The sequence below is a fragment of the Poecile atricapillus genome, chromosome 19, assembly GCF_030490865.1.
Source record: "Poecile atricapillus isolate bPoeAtr1 chromosome 19, bPoeAtr1.hap1, whole genome shotgun sequence".
Lineage (NCBI taxonomy): Eukaryota > Metazoa > Chordata > Aves > Passeriformes > Paridae > Poecile > Poecile atricapillus.
Window position 1 is genome coordinate 383,322 of NC_081267.1, and position 20,725 is coordinate 404,046.

The 20,725-nt window shown below is 43.9% G+C and overlaps 1 long non-coding RNA gene and 1 gene segment (V, D, J or C); one reads left to right on the forward strand and one right to left on the reverse strand.

Moving 5' to 3' along the window:
- Positions 1-3,960: 3,960 nt before the first annotated feature.
- Positions 3,961-4,392, reverse strand: LOC131586436 (uncharacterized). Its single transcript, XR_009279141.1, has 3 exons — positions 4,330-4,392; positions 4,122-4,297; positions 3,961-4,055 (listed from the first exon to the last, which is right to left on the reverse strand). It is a non-coding gene; the product is annotated as an uncharacterized LOC131586436 (long non-coding RNA).
- A 681-nt stretch (positions 4,393-5,073) lies between these two features.
- Positions 5,074-15,332, forward strand: LOC131586313 (immunoglobulin heavy constant mu-like). The segment is given in 6 exon segments: positions 5,074-5,159; positions 5,207-5,412; positions 7,888-8,211; positions 10,442-10,792; positions 13,473-13,597; positions 14,976-15,332. Coding segments are annotated over 6 exon segments (1,146 nt in total).
- The last annotated feature ends 5,393 nt before the right edge of the window (positions 15,333-20,725 follow it).

Genomic DNA, 20,725 nt, shown 5'->3' on the forward strand with positions numbered 1-20,725 from the left:
ACTTCCGGAATTTTCTATGGGGCAGAGCCTTTTCTATGGGGCAGGAAATCCCTTCCAGAATTTTCTATGGGGCAGAGAATTTTCTATGGGGCCGGAAATTCCTTCTGGAATTTTCCCCGGGGCCCCTCCCCCCATTTTAACCCCTCCCCTCCCCCCCCCCTTTTTTTTTTCTCTCTCCCCTCCCCCCCCCCCTCAGTCCGCCCCTCCCCCCCCTCCCTCTCCTCCCTCACTTCCTGCAGCTCCACCCCCGGAAGTGACGTCATCTGCCTCGCTTCCGGTTTCTTCCCTCCCCCCCTCAGCCTCAGCTGGGACCCCTCCCCCACTTCCGGTCCCTCCCGCACTTCCGGCCCCTCCCCCCTCCCCCAGGTGCGAGCGGCTTCCGGAACTTTCCTCACCGGAAGTCGGCTGCGGATCCCGGAAGCGGCCACCGGAAGTTACCGATGTCACTTCCGGCACGGAGCCACGGGGAAAACCGGAAGTGTGGAGGTGGCGGGTGAGTGGGGGAGGGGCGGGGAGGGGGGAAACTGAGGCAGGGTTGGGGATTTTTGGGGTTTTTTTCGGGTTTTTGGGGTTTTTTGGGTTTTTTTGGGGGTTTTTGGGGTGAAATTCGTCAAAATTTGGGTTTTTAGGGGTGAAATTGACCAAAATTTGGGTTTTTTGGGGTGAATTTGGTCAAAATTTGGATTTTTTTGGGAGGGATTTTTGGGGTTTCAAAATTGACCAAAATTTGGAATTTTTGGGTTTTTTTTTTGAGATTTTTGAGGTTCTAAAATTCACCAAAAATTGACTAAAATTTGGGAATTTTTGGGGGTTTTTGGGGTCCTAAAATTGACCAAAAATTGGAATTTTTTGGGTATTAAAATTGACCAAAACTTGGGATTTTTTAGGTCCTAAAATTGACCAAAATTTGGGATTTTTGGGGTTCTAAATTTGACCAAAATTTGGGATTTTTTGGGATATTTGGGGTCCCCAAATTGACCAAAATTGGGAATTTTTGGGGTCTTAAAATTGACCAAAATTTGGGATTTTTGGGATCCACAAATTGACCAAAATTTGGGATTTTTGGGGTCCTAAAATTGTCCAAAATTTGGAATTTTTTGGGTTCTAAAATTGAATAAAATTTGGAATTTTTGGGGTCCTAAAATTGACCAAAAATTGGAGTTTTTGGTGTCTTAAAATTGACCAAAATTTGGGATTTTTTGGGGTTTTTTTTGAATTTTTTGGTCCTAAAATTGACCAAAATTTGGAATTTTTGGTGTCCCCAAATTGACCAAAATTTGGGAATTTTTGGGGATTTTTTTTGGGTTTTTTTGGTGTCCCCAAATTGACCAAAAATCGGAATTTTCCCATCTCCAAAACGCCCCAAATCCCCCCAAAATCCGTTGGGGGAGGGGAAGGGGGCGTGGCCTTGACCCCGCCCCTCCCCCCCCAAGCTCCGCCCACCCCTGGGACCTCCAGCCCCGCCCCCACCGGGACCTCCCAAAGCTCCGCCCCAGGTAGGTCCAAGCCCCGCCCACCCCATCAAAGGAGAGGGGGCGTGGTCTTCTCCTTGACCACGCCCCCTTCAAGGTTACTCCGAGGTTCCTCAAAGGTTCCTCAAAGGTTCCTCAAAGGTTCCTCTAAGGTTACTCTGAGGTTACTCCAAGGTTCCTCAAAGGTTCCTCAAAGGTTCCTCAAAGGTTCCTCAAAGGTTTCTCAAAGGTTCCTCAAAGGTTCCTCAAAGGTTACTCAAAGGTTACTCAAAGGTTCCTCAAAGGTTCCTCAAAGGTTCCTCTAAGGTTACTCTGAGGTTACTCCAAGGTTCCTCAAAGGTTCCTCAAAGGTTCCTCAAAGGTTCCTCAAAGGTTTCTCAAAGGTTACTCAAAGGTTACTCAAAGGTTCCTCAAAGGTTACTCAAAGGTTCCTCAGAGGTTCCTCAAAGGTTCCTCCAAGGTTCCTCAAAGGTTCCTCAAAGGTTACTCCAGGGTTCCTCCAAGGTTCCTCCAAGATTCCTCAAAGGTTCCTCAAAGGTTCCTCCAAGGTTCCTCCAAGATTCCTCAAAGGTTCCTCAAAGGTTCCTCAAAGGTTCCTCAAAGGTTCCTCAAAGGTTCCTCAAAGGTTCCTCAAAAGTTACTCCAAGGTTACTCCAAGGTTACTCCAAGGTTACTCCGAGGTTCCTCAAAGGTTCCTCAAAAGTTCCTCAAAGGTTCCTCAAAGGTTCCTCAAAGGTTCCTCCAGGGTTTCTCAAAGGTTCCTCAAAGGTTCCTCAAAGGTTCCTCCAAGGTTCCTCAAAGGTTCCTCAAAGGTTACTCCAAGGTTACTCCAAGGTTCCTCAAAGGTTCCTCAAAGGTTCCTCCAGGGTTACTCCAAGGTTCCTCTAAGGTTACTCTGAGGTTACTCCAAGGTTACTCCAAGGTTACTCCAAGGTTCCTCCGAGGTTCCTCAAAGGTTCCTCAAAGGTTCCTCCAGGGTTCCTCCAGGGTTCCTCAAAGGTTCCTCAAAGGTTCCTCTAAGGTTACTCTGAGGTTACTCCAAGGTTCCTCCGAGGTTCCTCCAAGGTTCCTCCGAGGTTCCTCCAAGGTTCCTCAAAGGTTCCTCAAAAGTTACTCCAAGGTTCCTCCAAGGTTCCTCAAAGGTTCCTCAAAGGTTCCTCAAAGGTTCCTCAAAGGTTCCTCAAAGGTTCCTCAAAAGTTCCTCAAAGGTTCCTCAAAGGTTCCTCAAAGGTTCCTCCAAGGTTACTCCAAGGTTACTCCAGGGTTCCTCAAAGGTTCCTCAAAGGTTCCTCAAAGGTTACTCCAAGGTTCCTCCAAGGTTCCTCAAAGGTTTCTCCAAGGTTACTCCAAGGTTCCTCCAAAGTTCCTCAAAGGTTCCTCAAAAGTTCCTCAAAGGTTCCTCAAAGGTTCCTCAAAGGTTCCTCAAAGGTTCCTCCAAGGTTACTCTGAGGTTCCTCAAAGGTTCCTCAAAGGTTCCTCAAAGGTTCCTCAAAGGTTCCTCAAAGGTTCCTCCAGGGTTCCTCCAAGGTTCCTCAAAGGTTCCTCAAAGGTTCCTCAAAGGTTCCTCAAAGGTTCCTCAAAGGTTCCTCAAAGGTTACTCCAAGGTTCCTCCAGGGTTCCTCAAAGGTTCCTCCAAGGTTCCTCCAAGGTTCCTCCAAGGTTCCTCAAAGGTTCCTCAAAGGTTCCTCAAAGGTTCCTCCAAGGTTCCTCCAAGGTTCCTCAAAGGTTCCTCCAGGGTTCCTCAGAAGTTCCTCAAAGGTTCCTCAAAGGTTCCTCAAAGGTTCCTCAAAGGTTCCTCAAAGGTTACTCCAAGGTTCCTCAAAGGTTACTCCGAGGTTACTCCAAGGTTCCTCAAAGGTTACTCCAAGGTTCCTCCAAGGTTCCTCAAAGGTTCCTCAAAGGTTCCTCCAAGGTTACTCTGAGGTTACTCCAAGGTTCCTCAAAGGTTCCTCAAAGGTTCCTCCAAGGTTCCTCCAAGGTTCCTCCAAGGTTCCTCCAAGGTTTCTTCAAGGTTCCTCCAACCTTGAGGTTCTCCAACCTTGGGGTTCTCCAAACCTGAGGTTTCTCCATCCTCACTGAGGTCCTTGAACCTCCAGGTTCTCCAAACTTGACCCAACCTCGAGGTTCTCCAACCTCCTTGAGGTTCGCCAACCTCGAGGTCCCTCAACCTTGAAGTTCTCCAACTTTGAGGTTCCTCAACTTTGAGGTCCTCCAAACTTGAGGTTCTCCAACCTCCTGGAGGTTCTCCAAAGCTGAGGTCCCTCAACTTTGAGGTTCTCCAACCTCCTGGAGGTTCTCCAACCTTGAGGTCCCTCAACTTTGAGGTTCTCCAACCTCGAGGTTCTCCAACCTCCTTGAGGTCCTCCAACCTCGAGGTTCTCCAAAGTTGAGGTCCTTCAACCTCGAGGTCCCTCAACTTTGAGGTTCTCCAATCTCCTTGAGGTCCTCCAACCTCAAGGTTCCTCAACTTTGAGGTTCTTCAACCTCGAGGTTCTCCAAACTTGAGGTTCTCCAACCTCGAGGTCCCTCAACTTTGAGGTTCTCCAACTTTGAGGTTCTCCAACCTCCTGGAGGTTCTCCAACCTTGAGGTTCCTCCACCCCTGGAGGTTCTCCAAACTTGAGGTCCCTCAATCTTGAAGTTCTCCAACTTTGAGGTCCCTCAACTTTGAGGTTCTCCAAACCTGAGGTCCCTCAACTTTGAGATTCTCCAACTTTGAGGTCCCTCAACTTTGAGGTTCTCCAACTTTGAGGTCCCTCAACTTTGAGGTTCTCCAACCTCGAGGTTCTCCAAAGTTGAGGTTCTCCAACCTTGAGGTCCCTCAACCTTGAGGTTCTCCAACTTTGAAGTTCTCCAACCTTGAGGTTCTCCAACCTCCTTGAGGTCCCTCAACTTTGAGGTCCTCCAACCTCGAGGTTCTCCAAAGTTGAGGTTCTCCAACTTTGAGGTCCTCCAACCTCCTTGAGGTCCTCCAACCTCGAGGTTCTCCAAAGCTGAGGTCCCTCAACTTTGAGGTTCTCCAACTTTGAGATTCTCCAACCTTGAGGTTCCTCCAACCTTGAGGTCCCTCAACTTTGAGGTTCCTCCACCCTCAAGTTTCTCCAACCTCCTTGAGGTTCTCCAACTTTGAGGTTCTCCAACTTTGAGGTCCCTCAACCTTGAGGTTCTCCAACCTCCTTGAGGTCCTCCAACCTCCTTGAGATTCTCCAACTTTGAGGTCCCTCAACTTTGAGGTTCTCCAACTTTGAAGTTCTCCAACCTTGAGGTTCTCCAACCTTGAGGTTCTCCAACCTCCTTGAGGTTCTCCAACCTTGAGGTTCTCCAACCTCCTTGAGGTTCTCCAACCTCGAGGTTCTCCAACCTTGAGGTTCTCCAACCTCGAGGTCCCTCCACCTCAGGAGGTCCCACCCCACCCCTCCATCTCCTCCCCCCACCCCACATCAGGCACCTCCAGGCCTCTCCTCCCACCGGCCCGCGACCTTCCCGTGACCTCCACCCCCACCACCACCACCACCACCACCACCACCACCACCACCCCAGGTAGGTCCTCCAAGCCCCGCCCACACCTCCGAGACCCCGCCCCTTTCTCCACGACCTCACCCATGACCTCACCACCTCCTCCACAGCCACCACCAAGGTCCACCCGCCCACCTTGGAGATCTTCCAGACCTGCGGTGACCACGGCCTGGTGGAGCTCCTCTGCCTGGCCGGTGGCTTCGCCCCGCCCACCCTCAGCCTCACCTGGTTGGTGGACGGCTTCCCCCTGCTGGGAGGACACGCCCACACCCAGGAGGCCACGCCCGACCACGCCCCGGGGACCTTCCGGGTCACCTCGCGCCTCAACGTCACCGCGGCCGAGTGGAGGGAGCAGAGCTTCTCCTGCCGGGTGGGACACGCCGCTTCCGGAAGCTTCCAGGAGGTGACGGCGCGCAGCTGTGCCGGTGAGGAGGGGGCTTCGTGGTCCTGGAACCACCAAAGTTTGGGGTTTGGGGGCTTCAAAGTTCTGGAGAACTTCGGTTTGACCAAATTTTGGGATTTGGGGTCTTCAAAGTTCTTGAGAACTTCGATTTGACCAAATTTTGGGGGTTTGGGGGTCCTCAAAAACCTGAATTTTACCAAAATTTGGGGTTTTGGGGTCATCAAGGTCCTAAAATTGACCAAAATTTGGGGTTTGGGGTCTTCAAAGTTCTTGAGAACTTCAGTTGGACCAAATTTTGGGGTTTGGGGTCTTCAAGAACCTGAATTTGACCAAATTTTGGGTTTTGGGGTCTTCAAAGTTCTGGAGAACTTCGATTCGATCAAATTTTGGGGTTTGGGGTCTTCAAAGTTCTGGAGAACTTTGGTTTGACCAAATTTTGGGGGTTTGGGGTCTTCAAAGTTCTCGAGAACTTCAGTTTGACCAAATTTTGGGGGTTTGGGGTCTTCAAGAACTTGAATTTGACCAAAATTTGTGGTTTGGGGTCTTCAAAGTTCTGGAGAACTTCAGTTGGACCAAATTTTGGGGTTTGGGGTCTTCAAGAACCTGAATTTGACCAAAATTTGGGTTTTGGGGTCTTCAAAGTTCTGGAGATCTTCAGTTTGACCAAATTTTGGGGTTTTGGAGTCTTCAGAGTTCTGGAGAACTTCAATTTGACCCAATTTTGGGGTCTTGGGGTCTTCAAAGTCCTAAAATGACCAAAATTTGGGGTTTGGGGTCCTCAAAAACCTGAATTTGACCAAATTTTGGGATTTGGGGTCTTCAAAGTTCTCGAGAACTTCAATTTGACCAAAATTTGGGGGTTTGGGGTCCTCAAGAACCTGAATTTGATCAAATTTTGGGATTTGGGGGTCTTCAAGGTTCTCGAGAACTTCAGTTTGACCAAATTTTGGGGTTTGGGGTCTTCAAAGTTCTCGAGAACTTCGATTTGACCAAATTTTGGGGGTTTGGGGTCTTCAAGAACCTGAATTTGACCAAATTTTGGGGTTTGGGATCTTCAAAGTTCTTGAGAACTTCAATTTGACCAAATTTTGGGTCTTGGGGTCTTCAAGAACTTGAATTTGACCAAATTTTGGGGTTTTGGGGTCTTCAAGGTCCTAAAATTGACCAAAATTTGGGGTCTTGGGTTCTCCAACCCCCCAAACCCAACTCCAAACCAAATTTTGGGTTCTCCAAGATCTCCAACCCCACCCAACCTCAAATTTTGGGTTCTTCAAGACCTCAACTCAAGTTCTGAGGTTCTCCAAGATCCCAAACCCAAATTTTGGGTTCTCCAAGACCCCAAATCCAACCCAAATTCAACTTCTGGAGTCTCCAAGACCCCAACTCAACTTTTGAGGTTCTCCAAGACCTCAAACCCAACTCCAAACCCAATTTTGGGTTCTCCCACCGTTCCCACCTGGAATTTCGGGTTCTCCAACCCCTCAAGCCCAACCCCACCTGGAATTTCGGGTTCTCCAAGACCCCAAACTCAACCCAAATTCAACTTTTGGAGTCTCCAAGACCTCAACCCAACTTTTGAGGTTCTCCAAGACCCCGAACCCAAATTTTGGGTTCTCCAAGACCCCAAACTCAACTCCAAACCCAAATTTTGGGTTCTCCCACCGTTCCCACATCGAATTTTTGGTTCTCCAAGACCTCAAATCCAACCCAAACCCAAATTTTGGGTTCTCCAAGATCTCCAGCCCCACCCAACCTCGAATTTTGGGTTCTCCAAGACCTCAACTCAAGTTCTGAGGTTCTCCAAGACCCCAAATCCAACCCAAACCCAAATTTTGGGTTCTCCAACCCCTCCAACCCCACCCAACCTCGAATTTTGGGTTCTCCAAGATCTCCAACCCAACCCAAATTCAACTTTTGGGTTCTCCAACCTCTCCAACCCCAACCCAACTCAACTTTTGAGGTTCTCCAAGACCCCAAACCCAACTCCAAACCCAAATTTTGGGTTCTCCAACCCCTCCAACCCAACCCCACCTCGAATTTTGGGTTCTTCAAGACCTCAACTCAAGTTCTGAGGTTCTCCAAGACCCCAAACCCAACTCCAAACCAAATTTTGGGTTCTCCCACCATTCCCACCTGGAATTTCGGGTTCTCCAAGATCTCCAACTCAACCCAAATTCAACTTTTGAGGTTCTCCCACTGTTCCCACCTCAAATTTCGGGTTCTCCAAGACCCCAAACTCAAACCAAATTCAACTTTTGGAGTCTCCAAGACCTCAACTCAACTTTTGAGGTTCTCCAAGACCCCAAACCCAAATTTCGGGTTCTCCAAGACCCCAAACCCAACAAAAACTCGAATTTTGGGTTCTCCAAGACCTCAAACCCAACTCCAAACCCAAATTTTGGGTTCTCCAAGACCCCAAACCCAAATTTTGGGTTCTCCCACCGTTCCCACCTGGAATTTCGTCTTCTCCAACCCCCGTTCCCTCTCTCTCCCCCAGCCCCCACCACCAGCCTGATCAACACCTTCGTCCTCCCGCCCTCCCCCTCGGACCTCTACATCTCCCAGGAGGCCAAGCTGCTGTGCCTGGTCACCAGCCTGCCCAGCGACGATGGCCTGGCCGTGGCCTGGAGCCGCGAGCCCGCCGGCCACCTCAGCCCGCCCCTCCCCCTGCGGGTCACCCCCCAGTTCAACGGGACCTTCTCGGCCACCAGCGAGCTGCCGCTGACCGCCGGCGACTGGGAGAGCGGCGCCGCCTTCGTCTGCCGGGTCAGCCACGCCGAGCTGCCGGCGCCGCGGGAGAGGCGGCTGCAGAGGCGGCCAGGTAAGGGTTAAATGGGGTTTTGGGGGCGGGTTCTGGAATTTTCCGGGATTTTTCCCGGATTTTTCCCCAATTTTTTTCTGAGTTTTTCCTGATTTTTCCTGGTTTTTCCTGATTTTTTTTCCCAAATTTTCCCCAATTTTGCCTCAGTTTCCCCCCAATTTTGCCTCAGTTTTCCCCAATTTTTCCCCAATTTTCCCCCCAATTTCCCCCAAACTTTCCCCAACTTTGCCTCAGTTTCCCCCAACTTTGCCTCAGTTTCCCCCAATTTTTCCCCAATTTTTTCCTCAATTTTTCCCCAACTTTGCCTCAGTTTCCCCCCAATTTTTCCCCAAAATCCCAATTTTTTCCCCCAAACTTCACCCCAATCTTGCCTCAGTTTCCCTCCAACTTTGCCTCAGTTTCCCCCCAATTTTCCCCCCAATTTCCCCCAAATTTTCCCCAACTTTGCCTCAGTTTCCCCTCAATTTTCCCCCAAATTTTCCCCAACTTTGCCTCAGTTTCCCCCCAATTTTGCCTCAGTTTCCCCCCAATTTTGCCTCAGTTTCCCCCAATTTTCCCCTCGCTTTTGCCTCAGTTTCCCCCCAAATTTTGCCTCAGTTTCCCCCAATTTTTCCCTCAATTTCCCCCAATTTTCTCCAACTTTGCCTCAGTTTCCCCCCAATTTTCCCCCAATTTTTTTTCCAAAATCCCAATTTTTTTCCCCAAACTTCGCCCCAATCTTGCCTCAGTTTCCCCTCAGTTTCCCCCAATTGTGCCTCAGTTTCCCCCCAACTTTGCCTCAGTTTCCCTTCACTTTTGCCTCAGTTTCCCCCAATTTTTCCCCAATTTTTTCCCCAAAATCCCAATTTTTTCCCCCAAACTTCACCCCAATCTTGCCTCAGTTTCCCCTCAGTTTCCCCCAAATTTTGCCTCAGTTTCCCCCAATTTCCCCCAATTTTTTCCCCATTTTTTCCCCCCAAACCCCCCAAACTTTAAGTTTCTAATTTTTTCACCAAATCCCCGTTTTTTCCCCCCAGGAACGCGCCTCCCCCCTTCCGTCTTCCTCCTCCCCCCTCCCCCGGAGGAAATTTCCGGCCCCCGCCCCTCCCTCAGCCTCACCTGCCTGGCCCCGCCCCTTCCGGCCCCGCCCCTTCCGGCCCCGCCCCTTCCAGCCCCGCCCCCTCCAGTTTTCCCCTCTCGTTTTTGCCCCAAAATCCCCCAATTTTCCCCCAATTTTTCCCCGATTTTTTTACCGATTTTTCACCCCATTTTTTCCCAAATTCCCCCCGAATTTTCACCTCCGCTTTTTGCCCAAAATCCCCCGTTTTTTCCTCAATTTTTCACCCCCGATTTTTGACCAATTTTTCACCCAATTTTTCACCAATTTTTACCAATTTTTCACCCAATTTTTTCCCCCAAAATCCGGGTTTTTTCCCTCCAAATTTCCCTCAAATTTCCCCCAAATTTTGCCTCAGTTTCCCCCAACTTTGCCTCAGTTTCCCCCAATTTTTCCCCTAAAAACCCCAATTTTTCCCCAGTTTTCCCTCAAAATCCCCATTTTTCCCCCCAAATTTTCCCCCAATTTTGCCTCAGTTTCCCCCAATTTTTCCCCCAGTTTCCCCCAATTTTCCCCAAATTTTGCCTCAGTTTCCCCCGAACTTTGCCTCAGTTTCCCCCAATTTTTCCCCAATTTCCCCCAAATTTTCCTCAATTTTGCCTCAGTTTCCCCCCAACTTTGCCTCAGTTTCCCCCCATTTGTGCCTCAGTTTCCCCCCAACTTTGCCTCAGTTTCCCCTAAATTTTCCCCCTAAAAACCCCAATTTTTTCCAATTTCCCCCCAAATTTTCCCCAATTTTGCCTCAGTTTCCCCCCAATCTTGCCTCAGTTTCCCCCCAATTTTGCCTCAGTTTCCCTCAATTTTTCCTCAGTTTCCCCCCAATTTTGTTTCAGTTTCCCCCAATTTTCCCCCCAAATTTTGCCTAACTTTGCCTCAGTTTCCCCCAAATTTTGCCTCAGTTTCCCCCAATTTTTCCCCCAATTTTCCCCCAACTTTGCCTCAGTTTCCCCCCAACTTTGCCTCAGTTTCCCCCAATTTTCCCCCAATTGTGCCTCAGTTTCCCGCCATTTGTGCCTCAGTTTCCCCCCAACTTTGCCTCAGTTTCCCCAAATTTTTTCCCCAAAATCCCCATTTTTTCCCCCAAACTTTCTCTTTTTCCCACTTTTTTACCAAAATCCCGTTTTTTCCCCCCAGGAACGCGCCTCCCCCCTTCCGTCTTCCTCCTCCCCCCTCCCCCGGAGGAAATTTCCGGCCCCCGCCCCTCCCTCAGCCTCACCTGCCTGGCCCGCGGCTTCTTCCCGGAAGCCATCGACATCCAATGGCACCGCGACGGCCACGCCCCTTCCTCTTCCGGCCCCGCGCCGGAACCGGAAGTGACGCCGTGGGAAGCGCGACGCGAGCGGGGGGGGGAGGGGAGCTACTTCCTGTACAGTCGCCTGGAAGTGACGCGGGAGGAGTGGGAGGGCGGGGCCTCCTTCGTCTGCACCGTGGTGCACGAGGCGCTGCCCCTGCGCTTCCTGCAGCGCCGCATCGCCCGCCAGCCCGGTAATTAGCGTTAATTAGCGTTAATTAGCGTTAATTAGGCTTAATTGGTTGATTAAAGTGCTTTTTTTTGGCGAAATTTCGAGTTTTTTTGGTTAAAAAATGGGATTTTGGGAGGTAAATTTGGGTTTTGGGTGGTGGATTTGGGTTCTGGTTCGATTTTATTAATTAATCCTTGGTAATTAGCTTAATTAGTGTTAATTAGTTGATTAAAGTGCTTTTTTTTGGCGAAATTCCGAGGTTTTTTGGTGAAATTTGGGGGTAAAAATGGGAATTTTGGGGATTTTTTTGAGGGGTTTTGGGGCCTGGATTTGGGTTTGGGATCAATTTTATTGATTGAAGACTGGCAATTAAATTAATTAGTGCTAATTAGTGTTAATTAGTTAATTAAAGGAATTTGTTTTGCGAAATTTGGAGTTTTTTTGGTTAAAAAATGGGATTTTGGGAGGTAAATTTGGGTTTTGGGGCCTGGGTTTGGGTTCTGGTTCGATTTTATTAATTAATCCTTGGTAATTAGCTTTAATTAGTGTTAATTGGTTGATTAAAGTTTGATTTTTTTTGGCGAAATTTGGCTTTTTTTTGGTGAAATTTTGGGTGAAAAATGGGATTTTTTGGGATTTTTTGAACGCTTTTAGGGCCTGGATTTGGGTTCTGGATCAATTTTATTAATTAATCTCTGGTAATTAATTTAATTAGTGGTAATTAGTTAATTAAAACTTCGATTTTTTGGCGAAATTTGGAGTTTTTTTGGGTAAAAAATGGGATTTTGGGAGGTAAATTTGGGGCTTTTTTTGGGCCTGGATTTGGGTTCTGGTTCGATTTTATTAATTAAAGACCGGTAATTAACGTAATTAGTGGTAATTAGTTGATTAAAATTCGATTTTTTGGCGAAATTTGGCTTTTTTTTGGTGAAATTTTGGGTGGAAAATGGGATTTTGGGGCTTTTTTAGGGCCTGGGTTGGGTTTGGGATCAATTTTATTAATTGAAGTGTGGTAATTAGGTTAATTAGTGGTAATTAGTTGATTAAAGTTCGATTTTTTTGGCGAAATTTGGAGTTTTTTTGGGGAAAAAATGGGATTTTGGGAGGTAAATTTGGGGTTTTGGGGCCTGGATTGGGGTTTGGGATCAATTTTATTAATTAATCCTTGGTAATTAGCTTAATTAGTGTTAATTAGCTTAATTAAAGTTCGATTTTTTTGGCGAAATTTGGCTTTTTTTTGGTGAAATTTGGGTGAAAAATGGGATTTTTTGGGATTTTGGGGTCTGGATTTGGGTTCAGGATCAGTTTTATTAATTAAAGACTGGTAATTAAGTTAATTAGTGGTAATTAGTTGATTAAAGTTCTATTTTTTTGGCGAAATTTGGCTTTTTTTTGGTGAAATTTTGGGTGAAAAATGGGAATTTTTTGGGGTTTTGGGGCCTGGATTTGGGATCTTGGATTATTTTATTAATTAAAAACTGGTAATTAGGTTAATTAGTGTTAATTAGTTGATTAAAGTTTGTTTTTTTGGCAGATTTTGGCTTTTTTTTGGTGAAATTTTGGGTGAAAAATGGGATTTTTGGGATTTTTTGAGGGATTTTGGGTCCTCTATTGGGGTTTGGGATCAATTTTATTAATTAATCTCCGGTAATTAACGTAATTAGTGTTAATTAGCGGTAATTGGTTGATTAAAGTTTGAGTTTTTGGCGAAATTCCGAGTTTTTTTGGTGAAATTTGGGGGCTGGGAGGGGGGGGGAAATGGGGAGGAACGGGGAAAAAACGGGGAAAAAATGGGAAAAAATGGGAAAAAATGGAAAAATGAGAGAAAATGGGTATAAAGTGGGAAAAAATGGGGAAAAATGGGAAAAATGGGGAAAAATTGGGAAATATTGGGGAAAAAATGGGGGGAAAACTGAGGGAAAATGGTGAAAAATGGGGGAAAAAAGGGAAAAATGGGAAAAATGGGGAAAAAGGGAAAAATGGGGAAAAATGGGGGAAAAATGAAGGAAAAATGGGAAAAATGGGGAAAAATGGGAAAAAATGCAGAGAAATGTGGAAAATGGGGAAAAAATGGGGAAAAAATTGAAAAAAATGGGGAAAATGGGAAAAATGGGGAAAAAATGGGGGGAATTGAAAAAATGGGAAAAATTGGGGGAAAATTGAGGGAAAATTGGGGGAAAAACTGGGGAAAAATTGGAAAAATTGAGAAAAAATAAGGAAAAATGGGGGAAAAATGGTGAAAAAATGGGGAAAATTTGGTGCAAAATGGGAAAAACTGGGGAAAATGGGGAAAAATTGAGGAAAAATTGAAAAATGGGGGAAAAATGGGGGAAAATGGGAAGAAAATGGGGGGAAAATGGAAAAAATGGGGAAAAATGGGAGAAAAATGGAAAAAATGGCAATAAAGTGGGGAAAAAATGGGAAAAATGGGGAAAAAACGGGGGAAAATGGGAAAAATTGGGGAAAAATAAGAAAAACGGGGAAAATGGGGAAAAATGGGGAAAAACTGGGAAAAAACAGGAAAAAAGGGGGAAAAATGGAAAAAATATGGGAAATAAATGGGAAAAAATGGGAAAAAATTGAAAAAAAATGGGGAAAAAACGGGGAAAAATGGGGAAAAAATGGGGAAAATTGGGTCAAACTGGTTTATACTGGTTTATACTGGTTTGAACTGGTTTTGACTGGGATTCCCACCCCCCCAGAGCTGCAGCTGCCCCCTGATCTCTGCCGGGAGGAGCCCGGAGGGGACCCCTGGGACACTTTGGGGGTGGTGATCACCCTCTTCCTCCTCAGCGTGGGCTACGGAGCCACCGTCACCCTCTGCAAGGTAACTGGTTTGGACTGGTTTATACTGGGAGGGGCTGGGAGGGGGGGGAAGTGGGGAGGAACGGGGAAAAAACGGTGAAAAAATGGGGAAAAACGGTGAAAAAATGGTGGAAAATGGAAACAAAATGGCGGAAAATGGTGGGAAATGGGGTTGGGGTTACTGGTTTGTACTGGTTTATACTGGGAGGGACTGGGAGGGGAAAATGGGGGAAAAACGGGGAAAAATGGTGAAAAAATGGGAAAAAACGGTGAAAAAATGGGGAAAATGGGATTAAAAATGGAAACAAAATGGCGGAAAATGGCGGAAATGGGGGTTGGGGTTACTGGTTTATACTGGTTTATACTGGGAGGGACTGGGAGGGACTGGGAGGGGGAAAATGGGGAGAAAATGGGGAAAAAATGGGAAAAAACGGTGAAAAAATGGGGAAAAAATGGGGAAAAATGGGAAAAAAGGATTAAAAATGGGGAAGAAAGGGTTAAAAGTGGCGGGAAATGGGGGTTGGGCTTACTGGTTTATACTGGTTTATACTGGGAGGGGGTGGGAGGGGAAAAAATGGGGAGAAAAGGGGAAAAAATGGGAAAAAATGGTGAAAAATGGGGAAAAAAGGGTTAAAAATGGGGACAAAATGGCGGAAAATGGCGGAAATGGGGGTTTGGGGTTACTGGTTTATACTGGTTTATACTGGGAGGGACTGGGAGGGGGGAAATGGGGAAAAAATGGGGAAAAAATGGGAAAAATGGTAAAAAAATGGAAACAAAATGGTGGAAAATTGAGACAAAATGGTGGAAGACGGAGGGAAATGGGGATTGGGTTACTGGTTTATACTGGTTTATACTGGGAGGGACTGGGAGGGACTGGGAGGGGAGAAATGGGAGAAAATGGGGAAAAAATGGGAAAAAACAGTGAAAAAATGGGGAAAAACGGGGAAAAAATGGGAAAAATGGGGACAAAATGGCAGAAAATGGCGGAAATGGGGTTTGGGGTTACTGGTTTGTACTGGGAGGGACTGGGAGGGACTGGGAAGGGGAAAATGGGGAAAAAATGGAAACAAAATGGTGAAAAAATGGGGAAAAACAGGGAAAAATGGGAAAAAAGGGTTAAAAATGGGGAAGAAAGGGTTAAAAATGGCGGAAATGGGGTTTGGGGTTACTGGTTTATACTGGTTTATACTGGGAGGGACTGGGAGGGGGAAAATGGGGAGAAACGGCGAAAAAACGGGGAAAAAGCGGAGAAAAAAGTGTGAAAAATGGGGGAAAAATGGGGTTACTGGTTTGTACTGGTTTATATTGGTTTGTACTGGTTTGTACTGGTTTGTACTGGTTTATATTGTTTATACTGGTTTATACTGGTTTGTACTGGTTTGAACTGGGCCCCGCAGGTGCAGTGGGTGCTGAGCTCCCTCCTGAGGCTGAGCGTCCAGCAAGGGGCCTGAGAACGGTTCTTACTGGTTTATACTGGTTTATACTGGTTTGAACTGGTTTGGACTGGTTTGGACTGGTTTGAACTGGTTTATACTGGTTTATACTGGTTTATACTGGTTTGAACTGATTTATACTGGTTTGAACTGGTTTGGACTGGTTTGGACTGGTTTATACTGGTTTGAACTGGTTTGGACTGGTTTATACTGGTTTATACTGGTTTATACTGGTTTATACTGGTTTATACTGGTTTATACTGGTTTATACTGGGGGAAATTCTCAGTTTTGGCGGGAAAAATTTGGGGGAATTTTGGGGGGGAAAAATTTGGGAATTTTGGGGGGAATTTTGGGGGAAAAATTTGGGATTTTTGGGCGGGAAAAAATCGGGAATTTTGGGGGAAAAAATCGGGAATTTTGGTGGGAAAAATTGGGTTTTTTGGGGGGGAAATTTGGGAATTTTGGGGGCAGAAATTGGGAATTTTTGGGGGGGGAAAATCGAGAATTTTGGGGGGAAAAATTGAGAATTTTGGGGGGAAATTTTTGGGATTTTTGGGGGGGAAATTTGGGAATTTTGGGGGCAGAAATTGGGATTTTTTGGGGGAGGAAATCGGGAATTTTTGGGGGCAAAAATTGGGAATTTTGGGGGGAAAATTGGGAATTTTGGGGGGAATAATTTGAGAATTTTGGGGTAAAAAATGGGAATTTTTGGGGGGAAATCGGGAATTTTTGGGGGCAAAAATTGGGAATTTTTGGGGGGAAATTTTTGGGAATTTTTGGGGCAAAAATTGGGAATTTTTGGGGGGGAAAATTGGGAATTTTGGGAGGAAATTTTGGGAATTTTGGGGGCAAAAATTGGGATTTTTTTGGGGGGAAATTTGGGAATTCGGGGTAAAAAAAGGGGGAATTTGGGGTAAAAAATCCCAAATTTTGTGGCAATAAAATTGAATTTGTGTAAAAAAAAAAAGCGGATTTGGAGTGGAATTTGTGGAATTTTGGGGTAAAAAACGGGAATTGGGAGGGGAAATTTTGGGAATTCGGGGAAAAAAGGGGAAAAATCGGGAAAAAGGAAAATTTGAGGGGAAAAAGTGAAAATTTTGGGGAAAAAAGTGAAAATTTGAGGGGAAAAAACCTAATTTTTGATGCTAAAAATGCGAATTTTGGGGAGGTAAAAATTGGGAATTTTGGGGTGAAAAAATTGGAATTTTCCGGCTTTTGGAGCTGAATTTTGAGGCCAAAAAATTCAATTTTTGAGGGTGAAAAATGCGAAAAATTTCTGTTTTTTAACCTCGAAATTTTTGGGTTTTTTTCGGGGTCGATTTTGAGGCGAAAAATGCAAATTTTGGGGGTTAAAAAAAAGCGATTTTAGGCAAATTTGGGGGTTTTGGGGTGAAAAAAAATCGCGGTTTTCGGTTAAAGTTGAAATTTGGGGAGGGAAAAGCAAATTTTGGGGGGGAAATGTGAAAATTTGGGTGAAAAAGAGAATTTTGAGGTGAAAAATGAGGATTTTGGGGGCGAAAAATGAGAATTTTGGGGCAAAAATTTGGGGTTTTGAGGGGTAAAAATTGGGAAAAAAATGGGAATTTTAAGGAAAAAAAATTGAGACTTTTATGTAAAAATTCCTGATTTTGGGAAAAAAAGGTTTTAAGGGGAAAAATTAAATTTTAGGGTAAAAAATCCTCATTTTAGAGGGGGGAAAAATGTGAATTTTAGGGGGAAAAATGTGAAATTTTAGGGTGAAAATGTGAAATTTTGGGGCAAAAAAATTCATTTTTTGGGTGAGAAAATTCGTTTTTAGGAGGGAAAAATTCCGGGTTTTGGGCAAAAAAATTGAAATTCTCGTTTTGGAGTGAAAAAATTCGGATTTTTGGGGTAAAAAATCCCCATTTTGGGTTAAAAATTCAGGTCGAGGGTGAAAATCTGAATTTTGAGGGGGAAAAAGGAGATTTTGGGCAAAAAGCGCCGGAGCTGAGGGGGGGAAAAAATGCAAATTTTGGGTGGGAAAAAATGCAAATTTGGGGGTGAAAAATGCAAATTTTGGGGTTAAAAATACGAATTTTGGGGCCCTCCACCCGTTTTAGGGGAAAACCCGAAGGTTTTGGGTAAAAAACCAAATTTTTTTGGGGTGAAATTTGCATTTTTTGGGTAAAAATATCTGATTTAGGGGAAAAAAATGAGAATTTGGGGGGGATTTGAACGTTTTGGGTTAAAAAATGTGATTTTTAACAGGGAAATCGGCAAAAATCGCGAATTTTGGGGTAAAAAATGCGGATTTTGGGGGGAAAATTCACATTTTTGGGAGGGAAAATGAGTCAGAGGGAGAATAAAAAATGGGGAATTTTCTTGGGGAAAAAAATCACAAATTCAGAGGCGAAATTCCATTTTTTGAGGTGAATTCTTTATTTTAAGGTAAAATTCAACAATTTCGGGTCAAAATTCGGCGTTTGGAGACCAAAATTCACAAATTTTTAATAAAAATCAGTGATTTTAAGGCAAAATTCAACGTTTTTAATAAAAATTCTGATTTTAAGGCAAAATTTCCACATTTTTAATTAAAATCATCAATTTTAAGGCAAAATTCAGATTTTTAATTAAAATCATCAGTTTTAAGGCAAAATTTCCACATTTTTAATAAAAATCATCAATTTTAAGGCACAATTTTCACATTTTTAATAAAAATCATCAATTTTAAGGCACAATTTTCACATTTTTAATTAAAATCTCACTTTTTAAGACACAATTCCCACATTTTTATTAAAATTCATCGATTTTAAGACAAAAATTCTGGGTTTTTAATTAAAATCATCAATTTTAAAGCAAAATTTCCACATTTTTAATTAAAATAATCAATTTTAAGGCACAATCCTCACATTTTTAATTAAATTCATCAATTTTAAGGCGAAATTCCCAAATTTTTATTAAAAATCATCAACTTTAAGTTAAAATCCCACATTTTAAGGCAAAAATTCCACATTTCACAGCAAAATTCCACAATTTTTGGGGGGAAAAAAATCAATTTTTTACCATTTATTCCCTTTTAACCCCAAAATTCCCATTTTTCCCCCCAAATCCTCCAAAAATCCCCGTTTTCACCTCGTTTCCATCCCAAATTCCCGGATTTTGGCGGAAAAATCGTCGGATTTTTGGCGTAAAAACTTTAATTTTCCGCCCCTCAAAATTCGCTTTTTTCCCACCCAAAAATCCTCGTTTTCCTTCCTCAAAAATCTCCTTTTTTCATCCCAAAATTCCTCATTTTCCTGCTTCAAAATCTTCATTTTTCCTGCAGATTTTAACCCCAAAAAATCTTCATTCCTGGGCTCCAAAATCCCGAATTTTTCAGCCCCCAAAATCGCTGCTTTTCCACCCAAAAATCCTCATTTCCCCAGCCTAAAATCCACGTTTTTCCTCCCAAAATCGCCTCCAAAAATCTTCATTTTTAAGCTCCGAAAATCCTGATTTTTCACCCCAAAATTCCTCAATTTTTGCTTTAAAATCCACCCCAAAAATCTCAATTTTAAAGCCCCAAAATCCTGATTTTTCCACCTTAAACTTCGCCTTTTTCTGCCCAAAAAAATCTGCATTTTAACGCTCCAAAATTCACCTTTTTTCCACCCAAAAATCCTCATTTTCCCACCCTAAAATCCACTTTTTTTCCACCCCAAAATCCTCATTTTTCTGCCTAAAAATCCTCATTTTTTCCGCCCCCAAATCCCAAATTTTCGGCTCCAAAACCCCCCGAATTTCCCGCCAAAAATCCGCTTTTTTCACCTCTGTTTTGGGTTAAAAAATCTTCATTTTTAGCTCCAAAAAAATCCCGATTTTGGGTCCAAAAACCTCAATTTTGGGTCAAAAAACCTCCATTTTCTACCAAAAACCTCCAATTTTGACCGAATTTGCCGTTTCTGCCCCAAAATTTCCATTTTTGGCCCCTCCCCCATCGACTTTTTCTTTTTAACCCCGAATTTGCCGAATTCGCCCCAAAATCCTTTCCTGGGGCTCCCTCTTGTGGAAAATGATGAAAAAACCTCAAAAAAACCCAAATTTGGGGTTTTTTTAGGGCATCAAAATTTGGGGGTGGAGCCACCCCGAGGCCACGCCCATTTTCCCCTCCCCCAATCCCAAATTTAATCCAAAAAATTGAATTTTTCCCACCAAAAATCCCATTTTTACCCCATTTTTTAAACATTTCCCTATTTTCCCCATTTTCCCCCCATTTTTTCCCCGTTTTATTCCAAATTTCCAATTTTTTATCCTCATTTCCCCCCATTTTTTCCCATTTCCCCCCATTTTTTCCCATTTTTCTCATTTTCCACCAATTTTTCAAATTTTCCCCATTTTTTCCCCAATTTTCCCCATTTTTTCCCCAATTTTCCCCCATTTTTGCCCCAATTTTTCCCCATTTTTCCCATTTTCCATCAATTTTTACAGATTTTCCCCATTTCCCACCATTTTTCCAGATTTTTCCCATTTTTTGCCATTTTTCCCCATTTTCCACCATTTTTTCCCCAAATTTTCCCATTTTTTCTCCATTTTTTCCCTTTTTATTTCATTTTCCACCAATTTTTCCCATTTTTTCCCTATTTTCCACTATTTTATCCCAAATTTTCACCATTTTTCTTCATCTTTTCCCCATTTTTCCCCATTTTTCCCATTTTCCATCATTTTATTCAAATTTTCTCCATTTCCCACCACTTTTTTCCCAATTTTCACCATTTTTCTCCATTTTTTTCCTATTTTTCCCCATTTTCCACCAATTTTTACAAATTTCCCGCCTTTTTTCCCAATTTTCACCATTTTTCCCCATTTTCCACCATTTTTTTCCCATTTTTTGCCATTTTTTCCCATTTTTTCCCATTTTATTCCAAATTTCCCCCATTTTTTCCGCCATTTTTCTTTCCTTTTTTCGCCATTTTGTTTTTTCCTTTTTCCCAGCATTTTTCTCATTTTTCCCCATTTTTCTCATTTTTCCCCATTTTCCCCCATTTTTCCCATTTTCCCCCATTTTATCCCAAATTTCCCGTTTTTTTCCCGCCATTTTTTCCTCCATTTTTTCCCTTTTCCCGCCATTTTGTTTTCCCTTTTCCCACCATTTTTCCCCAATTTTCACCATTTTTTTTCCATTTTCCCCCATTTTCCCCCATTTTTCTCCATTTTTCCCCATTTTTCCCATTTTCCCCCATTTTTCCCATTTCCCACCATTTTTTTCCCATTTTTCCCATTTTCCCCCATTTTATCCCGAATTTCCCCCATTTTTTCCGCCATTTTTCTTTCCTTTTTCCGCCATTTTGTTTTCCCTTTTCCCACCATTTTTCCCCAATTTTCACCATTTTTCTCCATTTTTTTCCCCATTTTTCCCCATTTTTCCCCATTTTTCCCATTTTTCCCCATTTTTCCCCAAATTTCCCCCATTTTTTCCGCCATTTTTCTTTCCTTTTTCCGCCATTTCATTTTTCCTTTTTCCACCATTTTGTTTTCTCTTTTCCCGCCATTTTTTCCCTTTTCCCACCATTTTTTTACCATTTTTTCCCCCATTTTTCCCCATTTTCCCTCATTTTTTCCCATTTTTTCCCCATTTTTCCCATTTTCTCCCATTTTTCCCCATTTTCCCGCATTTTTTCCCCATTTTCCACCATTTTTCTCCATTTTTCCTCATTTTTCCCATTTTTTCCCCATTTTCCCCCATTTTTCCCGCCATTTTTCCCACATTTCCGCC